The sequence below is a fragment of the Haliaeetus leucocephalus genome, unplaced genomic scaffold (genome assembly GCF_000737465.1).
Source record: "Haliaeetus leucocephalus isolate CR32 unplaced genomic scaffold, Haliaeetus_leucocephalus-4.0 Scaffold830, whole genome shotgun sequence".
NCBI classification, from domain to species: domain Eukaryota; kingdom Metazoa; phylum Chordata; class Aves; order Accipitriformes; family Accipitridae; genus Haliaeetus; species Haliaeetus leucocephalus.
The window spans coordinates 5,198,585-5,210,099 of NW_010973266.1; the positions used below are offsets into that span (position 1 = coordinate 5,198,585).

General features: G+C 38.6%; 1 protein-coding gene across 2 annotated transcripts; it reads left to right on the top strand.

The window, feature by feature from the left end:
- The first annotated feature begins 156 nt into the window (after nt 1-156).
- IKZF5 (IKAROS family zinc finger 5 (Pegasus)) lies at nt 157-9,622 on the top strand. 2 transcript variants are annotated; one of them, XM_010582002.1, is made up of 6 exons: nt 157-320; nt 1,612-1,677; nt 2,556-2,650; nt 2,953-3,116; nt 3,404-3,586; nt 8,377-9,622. In XM_010582002.1, exons 4-6 carry the CDS (start codon nt 2,984-2,986, stop codon nt 9,318-9,320), a joined length of 1,260 nt encoding a protein of 419 aa, XP_010580304.1. In that variant the 5' UTR covers nt 157-320; nt 1,612-1,677; nt 2,556-2,650; nt 2,953-2,983; the 3' UTR covers nt 9,321-9,622. The 2 variants fall into 2 exon arrangements, with proteins under 2 accessions (XP_010580304.1, XP_010580305.1); XM_010582003.1 differs by lacking the exon at nt 157-320 and adding an exon at nt 387-406.
- The last annotated feature ends 1,893 nt before the right edge of the window (nt 9,623-11,515 follow it).

Consider the following 11,515-nt stretch of genomic DNA (forward strand, 5'->3'; position numbering starts at 1 on the left):
AGGGGTAGTTCGGCGGCAGCGCGACCCGCAATCCTCCCCTCCTTCCCCGGGGCGGTGGCAGCGGTCAGCCGTGACACGCTCTGCCCGCCCCGCGGCGTCCCCGCTGGGGCCTCCCTTTGGCGTGAGGGGGACGGGCGGGAGCGCCTCACCGGGGGAGGCTGCTGTCGGTTCGGGCGGGTGAGGAGAGCCGTGCTGCCGGTGCAGCCCCTCGGCTTCCCCCTTGTTTTGAAGCCGGGACGACGACGACGACGACGACGACGAACGACCCGTGACCGTGTGGCTTCCCGCCCACGCGTGAAGGCGGCGTGGGTCGGAGAAAGGTGGAGGAAGCCGGGGGGGTTCGTGCGCGGTCTGGCGTGGGGAGGGGGTGGCGGAGCAACCGGCGATTTTCCGTGGCTGGTGACAGGTCGTGGGGCTCGGCCCGGCAACCGCCAACGCTGCGATTCCTCTTCCCCTTCCCACGCAGAAAACTCCTTCAGAAGGAGCAGGAAGGGCTTGGATAGAGTTTGGGATCCTTCCTCTTCGTTATTTTAATTTGAAGTCATTGTAGTGGAAAACGTGAGACTGGGGCAGAGACATGCCCCCCCCCCCCCTTTTTTTCCTTAATTCCTTAAAAGAAAACAGGGTGTATACATGTGCTCGTAGTCATTTTATTCTCTTATAATTACTGCGGTGTGAGTTCTTACTGTGTGTGTTAAAGTACTGGTTTTACTCTGAATTATTTTCTTTAGTATAATTCTCTAGGCAAAATATTTGTAATGCCTTTCATCCTAGCACATCCTATGGCACTTCTTAGACAATAAACTTGGTACACATCAGCACTGTAACTGGTGTTAAATCCAGCAGTTGAGCCCGTGTAGAAAACAAATAACCGGTATTCTACCCGTCAGTGTACAAAGCTGGAGAAGATGTAGTTGTCTATGCAGAAAATGTTCTGTGTAAGTAGAACTTGAGGAACATCTGGTGTGATCAGCCCATTTGAGTGCCTGAAACGTGAGCTGGTCTGCTCAGGTTTCTGATAATTAGAATTGCATTTACTGGTTTGCAGTAGTGACATAGCAAGTATCTGATCTGTATCCTTCTTCCCTGAAAAGGAGAACAGCTGGTTGTATACCTATAAAAAATACCACGTAAAATCACAAAAGGTTCTTTTGTGCACACAATATAGAGGTTTGAGGCAGTGCTTAAATTGTGGTGACTCACCTATGTTGACATAAAAAAAAAAAAGGATGAATGTTTTCAAATTAAATCAACGAGGAAGAGAAAGGAAGTTTTATGCAGTTGATCACCAAAATAACGTCTTTTCCCCAATCAGATTTTTAAATTTTTCTGTAATTTTCTTTAAAAATTAAATGTCATTATAAAAGTAATTGATCAAATAAGTTTTTGTGCCTTACACAAAGGGATACACAGATTCTTCTGTGAAAATACGGACCTTTAACGTTGTTTCATGTTGAACCAATCAACATTTAGAGTGGTTTAATTTTAAATTGTTTTTTCTTATTATTATAATTTGGCGAAAGTTGACCTGGTCAGGACTTTACATTACATTGTTCTATTTCTCTCTTCCATATTTTTAATTCATATCCTGGTATCTTTGTTTTATTGCAGGAGACACCAACAAATGGAATACAAATTAACTTAAGCCTACACGAGGCTGGTGACACCTGAAAGAGGGTAGGCAAAATTGATATGTAAAGATGTGTTGAAAACTAACTTAATGGTGTTAATAATGATAGTAGTTGAGCACAGTTAGGTATGATGTGAAAGAACATACTCATCTGGATGCTAGAAGTGAACTAACACTTGTAAATAACTTTGAAAATACAGGAGGATGTGTTTAAATGTGGTCTTGAACTCAGGACTTGAGTTTTTGTCGGTCACCTGATGCCTTGTTTAGTAGCTATTGGAAAATGAAAAGATACTGAAAATGTAGCATTATAAATTATTTCTGATTATAGTCTGCAGAATGGTAATGTGACTGACTCATTGTCCTCTTTCCAGCTGAATCCTAAATTCTGTCTTCACAAATTCATTGCAAATTGAGACTCTAGAGGTTTGTCATTTACAGTCCCAGAAAAGACCATGACCAGTGACTTCTAATGAATAATTTTCTGATTTCAATGCAAAATAATGAAATGGATTAAGAGTTTTATGCAGGATAGGAAACTAAAATCTTGGGAGAACTGTGAAATATTGCTTTCTATAAGGCTTCTTTCCGTTTTTGCTGATCAGCAACATTTGCTTGGTTTCCCAGCATTACAGTTACCGTAACTGACTTAGCCAACTCTGGGATTTTTTGAAGCCATGTGTTCACCAGAGGAACTACGCAAATGATCAGTGAGATAGAAGTGTCTTTCAGTGAGATAGATGAAGGAGTGGATGCAGTCTTTGGAAAGTTTTTGCTGGAAGTGTAATTGTTTTATTAAAACTTACAGCAGTAGAGTGTTAGAACCTGTCTTTCAAAACATACATATTTTTTTCAAGTTTTCTTTCTTACAACTCACGGGGGTTGGGAAGAATAATGGACATATGTTTCCTTTTCTTCCTTCCAGGGAAAGTGGAGAAGCTGTGCTCTGTGCTTTCTGTCTGACCTGCTGGGAGTACCTTTTGGAGCATGTTTGCTACTTAACAGGGAACTGAAATTCAGGTATGATCCATTTAAAAAAAAAAAAAAAAAAAAAGTTGATTTTGATTATTATGTCATTTTATCCCATTTGATACTGTCCTTATGTTACTGTTGCTGAAATCCATTTCCCCAGTCATACATATTTGGTAATCTTTAATGAGTTAAAAATTCTAAAAAGAATATTCTTATGGTTATCAATTTGTGCATTGATTCATGCTGTATGATAAAAGTAATCCTTCACTTAAAAACAAGGCTTTAAAATTTTTTTATGAATGCATTCAAATTCAATGACACTTGTGTTTTGAAAATATTTTTCCTTCTAGGCACAAGTGGTTGTAAACATAAAGAGGGAATATGGGTGAAAAGAAGCCAGAACCTTTGGACTTTGTAAAAGATTTTCAGGAATATCTTACACAGCAGACTCACCATGTAAATATGATTTCTGGATCAGTTAGTGGAGATAAGGAAGCAGAGACTCTTCAGGGAGGTAAGCTAATTTCAGTGCTATCAAATTTTATTTTTTTGAGAATGACTGCATTGTTTACATTCCAGATAATTATGGAGGCTATTACAATTATATGGAAGCATCTCTGATAGTCGTTTTCACATCACAAAAGATACGTATGTACTTTTGGTTTAATCATGGTATGTTTTTATAGTTCTGTGTATTTAAAGACCAAGGGCATAGAGAAGCAAAAGTTATTTGGCACAATCTCACAGCAAAATAGATAGTATCCCACTGATGCTTGACTGAAATCTCTTGGTTATTCACAGCTGGGACAGAAGGTGATCAGAATGGTCTGGATCATCCTTCTGTTGAAGTTTCACTGGATGAGAACTCAGGAATGTTAGTGGATGGGTTTGAAAGGACATTTGATGGAAAGTTAAAGTGTCGATACTGCAACTATGCCAGCAAAGGAACAGCACGGCTTATAGAGCATATCAGAATTCATACAGGTATGAAGTATTCTGCAGTACTTTGCTGTGAGGCATTGTGATACTAAGTCAATGGTATGATTTGCAAGTGAGGAGTTGGCATCTTCAAGCAGTGTGATAGTTCATGGAGTTACTCAACAATTAGAAGCGTTGAGGTTTTTTTAATAGACTGGTTTTTTAAGAGTGTGCCCTGTACCTATTTAAATTATGCAAATTTCTGCTTACATTTATTATTGCAACTATTGAATTTGAAGTAACTATATATGGGAGTAAAGTTTAGCGTGAAAGCATCAGTGTAAATTGAAGGGCCCTAAATGTAACTTTTAGTTTTTCCTTGCTAATCAGAAAAGTGAAAAATGTACATGTTGCCATGTGGAGATTTATAGGGGCTGCTTCTCCTCTGTTGTTTAGCTGTGAAAATACTACTGTTTTGCACAACATTCTAGATGTGGAAGTATAAAACATAGTAATAAGAATAAAGTTTTCATGTTGGTAGAATATTCAAATGTGAAGGCATATCGTCAAATAAGTGATTAATAACAGTAATGAAAAGAAAAAATACTTACTGTGGCTTCTTTAAGAGCATTTGCCACTGTTGGGTTTATAAAGCTGAAAAGCAAAACTCTTAGTAAAGGTTAGAATATCCTAAACTGTTCATGAAGTCAGCTCTGACTTCTTGGCAAATGAGAGAAAACAAACGAAAGGTCCTTGTGAAGTCTGACTTTGGTGCCTGCCCAGTGTATTACACCAATACTGAAGACTTTATGGCTGTTAACTAGAGTAATAAGAAAAATTGTATTCTGCAAAGAATGGAAGTTTCTACAGGTGTCCAGTCTGGTATGCACTGTCCCAAAACTTTTAAGCATATCGTTTCAGTGGTCTTGGGCAGGTGGCCTTCTGGGACTCCCTTTGAAGGAAATGCATTGTTGTAACTTGGATGTAATTGTAGCTCTCTTTGGGTATGGTTATTGTTAATCAGATGCTTGCTTTGCTGTGAACCATTGCTTCTACACAGTAACTCCCAGGATGTATTTTGGGGAAGTCAGTGCTCCTTGCACTGGCCCTGCAGTGTTGGCTTGTTTTGACAAGGCATAACAGGATAGAAAATGGCAACCAACTAGAAATCAAAGAGTTCTGAGGTTTAGACTCTGAAGATCTTGTAAATTCTTCTCTTGTGCTACCGTGAGCTACCTCTGTGTGTAGCTGTTGCTGTTTTCAGATTCTCAGTGGAAATTTCATGTAGATCCAATAGTGGATAAAATACTGTGGCTTGTGAACCTGCATTTGACACAGTGTTAATGCTATGGCTTGCTGCACATCTGCAAAGCAGCGGTGTGTTTTGGAGCATTATTTTTGTCTGGTTTTTCATAAAGCAGTTACAGCTTCACCTACCATTTGCCTCATATGGTCTGTGAACAACGAGAGATCTTTTCTTTTTAACAGCTTTACTCTGCGCAGTGCTATTTCTGAGCTTGTGAAATGAGGATGATGCAGTAGTGGGAGAAACTGTACTGCAGACTTACACAGTTCATTTTTAAAAGGTACTTAGAGGTGCAGAAGTAACATCAACTTTAAAATTCCATGTCTTTTCAGTAGCCTATAGCTATTGCCATCTAAAAACTTGCATCCCCAAGCCCACAGTTACTACTGGCCAGTTGTCAACATGAGCAGATGGACTGCTAGAGCTGTGATGGGAAACACAAATTACTACTCGAAGAAGTTGGTGTTGTGCGTTCGCTGATTCTTGAGAAGTTTTTGATGGCTTTGGTGCGCATGGGGTTTCTCAAACAGAATGACTGAAATAACGTGTTGTTACTTAATGCCAAATGTCATAAATTATAGCCATACTAGAGAGCAAAAATTCAAATCTTCCTCCTTTAAGTATCAAAATGTAGTTATTGGTATAGTGTCAGCATTCCTTCTCTTACTGTAGGAAGTTGCCTACCTTTCTTATACTCTCAGATCTTAGGTTAACAGTTCTTTTGTGTTTTCAGAATGCTTTCTTATCCTGCTGCTACTTTAGGGAGTAGAGGTTACTAAGTGGCTAGAGGTAGCAGAACAATTCCTGGTGCAGATTATGACCATTTCAGCATGGTTGCAACATAATATATACAAAAGCAAGAAGGATTCCAACCAAGAATTAGGATGCTAAGAAACATCCTCAAAAATCTCTGACCCAGTGGTCATTATTCAGAAGCAAACATTCCATGAGCTACACAAACTCAGTTTTTAGGGCAAAGCGTAATACTTGGGGTTTGTGCCTTGACTAACATTTTGAGTCATTTCACATGGTCACAATATATGGTATTGTTAGCATTATACCAGAAGAAAAGAGCTTTACGTGTGGGGTGACTATTGTCTCAGTGCAGCTGCAGGTATTCCTGTTATCAGAGGGTATATGCATAACTCATTTCATCAAAGAAACTTTCACAAAGGTGCTAGGAAAAGGTAGCCATATCGAAGGCGCACGTTGCTCTACTGCAAAATCACGCAGTCTGAATTACTTCCATTTTCAGAAAGCTAACTAGCAGTGAGAGAGGGATGCAGGGGGTGTCAGCCTATCGTCTACCAAAGAGCTTCAGCAATTTGGACACACCTTCACACAGTGAATGGTTTGTAGCCAGGTTACTGGTTCAAACATGCCTGATGCCTAATGAAATACCAATAACTGTACAATGATAACAGTTCATTTCCCTATAGCAATCTGTTCAGCTTTATAATATAGACAGGCTGTCAGAGGTTTATTTGTTTTTCTGTATAGTTTCCCCTTTGCTTTTTTACAATACGTTTCATATCCTTAATTTTAATACACACTGTGTGGTGTCCTGACAGCAACACCATTTTGGCATTAACTTAACGGCTCTTCAGAAAGCCCCACTTTGTTTCTTTGTACAGAGACAGAGGGCTCCAGAACAAGCAAGGGTTTTTTTGTGGTGGTTTTTTTTTTCTTGTTTTTTTTCCACTTAAGGACAAGGACATCCAAGACCTGAGTGTAGTTTTGCTCAGAAGCATAGTGGGGAAGCGTGCAAGGGGCCAAGAGATGGATTGCATGGACTAGGAAGGCTCAGAGTGACTGAATCAGCATTAAAATAGGGAAGTGATAGCTGCCTAGTAGCCTCAGAGCAATGTAAGTAAACAGGTAATGCATCCTGGATAACATGCAAGTGCAGCAAGGTATCTGCCAAAGTAATTATGATCCAGGCATGATCACGCAACCATTATCAAGTGCAACTTACTGCAGAATTAACTTCATGCTGAGTCTGACAGCAGTATAATTAGCAGTTCATCAGCTGTGGTGTATTAAGGGTGTGCAACACGGGATGCAAATCTTTATCTCTGTGTAACCAGTTTAGAATGAAATTAGCCCATTCAGATTGACAAATTCTTTGTGAATGCAGGGAGTTTGTCAGCCTTTTTACATCATTGTTTGTACCAAATCTCCAGATCTTTACACATACATATCTATCTGAATACATTTTATGCTTATGGAGAAATCATGGTTTCAGTTGGTGCAAATAAGGTACCTAGAGGCAGCACAAAAATTGCTTGCTTTCCTCTTGAAGAGCCAGTGATGTAGGAGAAAAGAAAAATCTCCTATTCAGTATCCCAGATTGTGATTCCAAACTGTAGGATGCTCCACACAGGAAGGGCTTGCTGCATTAGTCACATGCCATCTTATGGGGCTTGTACAGTGCTTGCAGTGTAATAGTGGCCCTTGTTCCCTTCAGTCTTTGGGTTTTACAGTTGTTCTAGATGGGTTTTGAAAGCCAAAAAACAGATGTATTGCCCTGTATTTAAAATAGTAGAAAATATTAAAAAAAAAAAAAAAGAGGCTGAAGAGAAGGAGCCCACTCACATTTTTTTGGAGTTTGTCATGCTGTGTGGCAAGAGAATCGGTTGCTTAACAGTGATTTAGAAATTGACCTGGCATTCTAGATAGGAAGATAAGATGATGTTTCATTTCAGCACCTGAACATGCATCAAATCCTTTAGGCATTTCTAACATTGCAGACCTGGATCTAAAAAATCCTAAAAGATCAGTCTATGAAGGAAAATCAAAAGTCCCGAAGTATTATGTTACAAATGTGTTGGCCTGTAATTGTTTGAAAGTTTTCTAAATACTTTTAAAAGTGTTAATGTTATTATCTCTAAATATCATTTAATAGAAGAGGAAAGTTCTACTTATCAGAAAGGAGAATATCTGGTATTATCATGTCTGAGAGAACACACAGTTGTCCAGGGCTTAGCTGGCTTTTGTTTTCTTTAATAACTCTTAAGCCACAGGATCCTTTTTCAAAATTCAGTTCTTAAGCGGATGCATGTGTATGTGGGTTATTTAGATAATAGTTCCAGGATGTTTAAAACTAGGAGTGTTTGGAAGATACTGAAAGGATACTCTCCCTCAATGTTTAAACACAGTTACCATTAAGAATGATTACATTTTGGTGGTGCAGACATTCCTGTAGCCAACTGCTTATGTGCTTTATAGGTGAGGTAGAGTTTGGATCCAGTTAAGAGCACTGCACAAACATCACTGCATTCAGTCCTTGGCATCATTGCTGCAATTCCTAGTCAGGTTATCTGTTATGCTAATTCTGGTCACATTTTTGTTCTTACACTTATTGTCACTTGGGTGAGGCAGAGATGTCTAAATTTACTTTTCCACCAAATAACCAGCTAAACTTAAGACTAGCAGTGACTCTGAAGCTGAACTGTTAGATTAGCAGCTCCTATTTAGCTACTTTCTGTTCCATTAAAAGCCTTTTTCAGGCACTCTGAGATGCTACAGTTAATCTGTTGTAATTTTCCAGGTGAGAAGCCGCACAGATGCCATTTATGTCCCTTTGCATCAGCTTATGAACGTCATCTGGAAGCTCATATGCGATCGCATACTGGTGAAAAACCATACAAATGTGAATTGTGTTCCTTTCGCTGCAGTGACAGAAGCAACTTATCTCACCACCGCAGACGCAAACATAAAATGGTGCCTGTCAAGGGTACAAGGTCTTCCCTAAGCAGCAAGAAAATGTGGGGGGTTTTGCAGAAGAAGACCAGCAATTTAGGGTACAGCAGAAGAGCATTAATTAATTTGAGTCCACCTTCCATGGTGGTTCAGAAACCAGACTACCTTAATGATTTCACTCATGAAATCCCAAATATCCAGACTGAAGCATACGAGAGCATGACCAAAACAACCCAGAGCAGTGGGTTGCCAAGAGATCCACAAGACCTTATGGTAGATAATCCTTTAAATCAGCTCTCTACATTAGCTGGACAGTTATCTAGCTTGCCACCTGAAAACCAAAATCCAGCCTCTCCTGACGTTGTTTCCTGTCAAGATGAAAAGCCTTTCATGATACAGCAGCCTGCTGCACCTGCAGTAGTTTCAGCTGTGTCAGCAAATATTCCTCAAAGTTCATCTCCAACCAGCCCAGATCCTCGACCTACACACAATCAACGGAACTATAGCCCCGTGGCAGGTCCCAGCAGTGATCGCAGTGCCCACACCAGTACTCCCAGCATAAGTAACAGTCAACCAAGTACTCCAGCTCCAACCCTTCCAGTTCAGGACCCTCAGCTTCTGCATCACTGCCAACACTGTGACATGTACTTTGCGGACAATATCCTTTATACTATTCACATGGGATGTCATGGATTTGAAAATCCTTTTCAGTGCAACATATGTGGGTGTAAGTGTAAAAATAAGTATGACTTTGCTTGCCATTTTGCAAGAGGCCAACATAGTCAACATTGACTGAGAACGTGCTTTCATTTAGTTTTTTAACATATTACAGTATATTTTTCATACTTGCTGAAGGAAAGCTTGCACATGCCCATAAGGAATCTTCACGTTAGTCAATTCGACAAAGGAGGCAAATTTATTTCTGTGTTGTCGTAAAACTTGCCAGGGAAATTTTGTGTAAGATGTAGTTGTTATTTTATATGTAGCCTTTCAAAAAAGCTGAGTGAGTGCTGTAAGAATTGGAATGCATTTACATGCTTTGATCGCTAAATTTAAGTTGCTTGCACTTAATCCCAATAAATGTTCTACAAATGTAGAAGCAGAGTGTGTCCTGAAATGTAGGTTGCTATTATCAGACTATTTACTAGGCAAGACGAAATATATTAACCATAAAATACGAAAGGTTAATGCAATGACACATATGGTTACTTTGGAGACGTACTTGTCCTTAAAAACCTAGCTGCTCCAAATGGGAAAAACAAACAGAAACAACTTTCATATACAAATTCAATTTGATGTAAAACTTGCTGTAATCTGATGAAGGTTAATAATTTATGTTTTTGCTTAGTATAGTCTAAACTCTTCATGCTAGGGTTCAAACACTAATTTAACTATTATTTTTAAAGCTCATCACAAAACTAGAAGATAACAGGTTATTGTGAATGAAACTCTGGTAGGAAAAAAGAGTTAAAAGCTTGTCATTCACTAGTTATACAAAAGAAAAATTAAATATGACACCTTATTTTAAACTACACTTACCAAATTTTAAGTGTCATTTTTTTTAAAAGGAGGTAATTTTAAACAGTCATAATAAAGAGCTTGTAGAACTAATATATATTCCGTGAGATTTTTAACTGCCTTAAACTAATTTGTACAGATATTTAAAATTTGCACAATTAGACTTCTGTCTTGCTGATAGAAGTTCTAGTAGAAACAAACAAGAGGTTTACAAATTAAAAATCATTTGTTCAGTTTTATCTCGGGCCAAGCTACAACTGATAGGTTGCCTGCATGTTTGAAAGTTGTATAATCTAGCTTATTGTAAACTTAGGCTAACTTGGAAGTCAGTTTGTCTTGTCCTCTCCCCTGGATTTGTTGTCCGTTCAGTGTGCTAGAAATAAGGGGAAGGGCTTCTGGGTTTTCTGAACTGTTCATATAGTAGGGAAAGGAATACCGGCTGACTACATTTGAAGTCATTGTGATTAATAATTGTAGGTGGCGAATGGTAACTAAAGATGTACATGAAGTCCATTGCACATGTTTATTTTTTTTATACTGTACATCTTACTTTAGAAGCACCTAGGCTAATGGACAGGCACTTTAATGTAAACCTAAATAAAACTTCCTAGCAAGAATTAATGAAAGCTCTTAATGTGCTACACAGGAATTTGTAATGTTTCAAAAAAAAAAGTGAAGAACTGTTACTTTTCCCATATTTAGACATGCACTTTTACCTTAGTTTGTCTTACTTGAGACAACTTAAAGCTTCCCTTATATATTCCCCTTTTACTATCAGCAGATTATGGCAGCAAATATGTTTTGTTAGAAGCAGGAAGATTTTATTAATGTTCTGCAAGTCAGAGGTTGGAATCTGAATAGCATACGTTTGGCTTATTCAAATGTATATTGTTATGGGAGCTAAAGCTTCCTGAGGCCAATAGAAAAACTTACAATGACTTCAGTGTAAGATCAACGCAGGAAAAACTACCCTTCTGAGAATTTTAGCTTTAGAAGTAATTTTGACTTCAGTGAACTAGAAATTTTCAAACCAAATATGTTTCTACCTAACTTACCTACTGTTGAATTTTCTGTGCTTAAGTAACCAGCTGAAGGAACTGGATTCTTGGCTGCACGTAGTCTTGTAGTAATGAGGTCAAAAATATGCCATTGAAGTACTTCCGGTGTAGTGAAGATGAATGATAGCACACTATCACTCTTAAAAATGTCTTTGGTTTCAGGCCTGGTTCAAAATCCTTTTCAGTGGATTTGTAAAAGAGAATGTAATTTCTATTTTTCATAGTGACACTCTTTATAATTCCAAAATATCTCTTTATTGCTTTATACTTTCAAAATTTATTTTAAAAGCAACACTGCAACTCTGTGTGCATAAACATAGAGAGTCCTTTATTTTAAGGACGAAACTTGATTGAACTGGAATCCAGTTGGAATTTACTGCTCCTATACAGGTTTTGTAACATGACCGTTCT

Bases quoted from the DNA above. Each gene is read 5' to 3' on its own strand.
- IKZF5 (XM_010582002.1), top strand. From the start codon at position 2,984: ATGGGTGAAAAGAAGCCAGAACCTTTGGACTTTGTAAAAGATTTTCAG. The intron at 3,117-3,403 runs GTAAGCTAATTT...GGTTATTCACAG, and splicing joins AGCAGAGACTCTTCAGGGAG to CTGGGACAGAAGGTGATCAG. The intron at 3,587-8,376 runs GTATGAAGTATT...GTAATTTTCCAG, and splicing joins GCATATCAGAATTCATACAG to GTGAGAAGCCGCACAGATGC.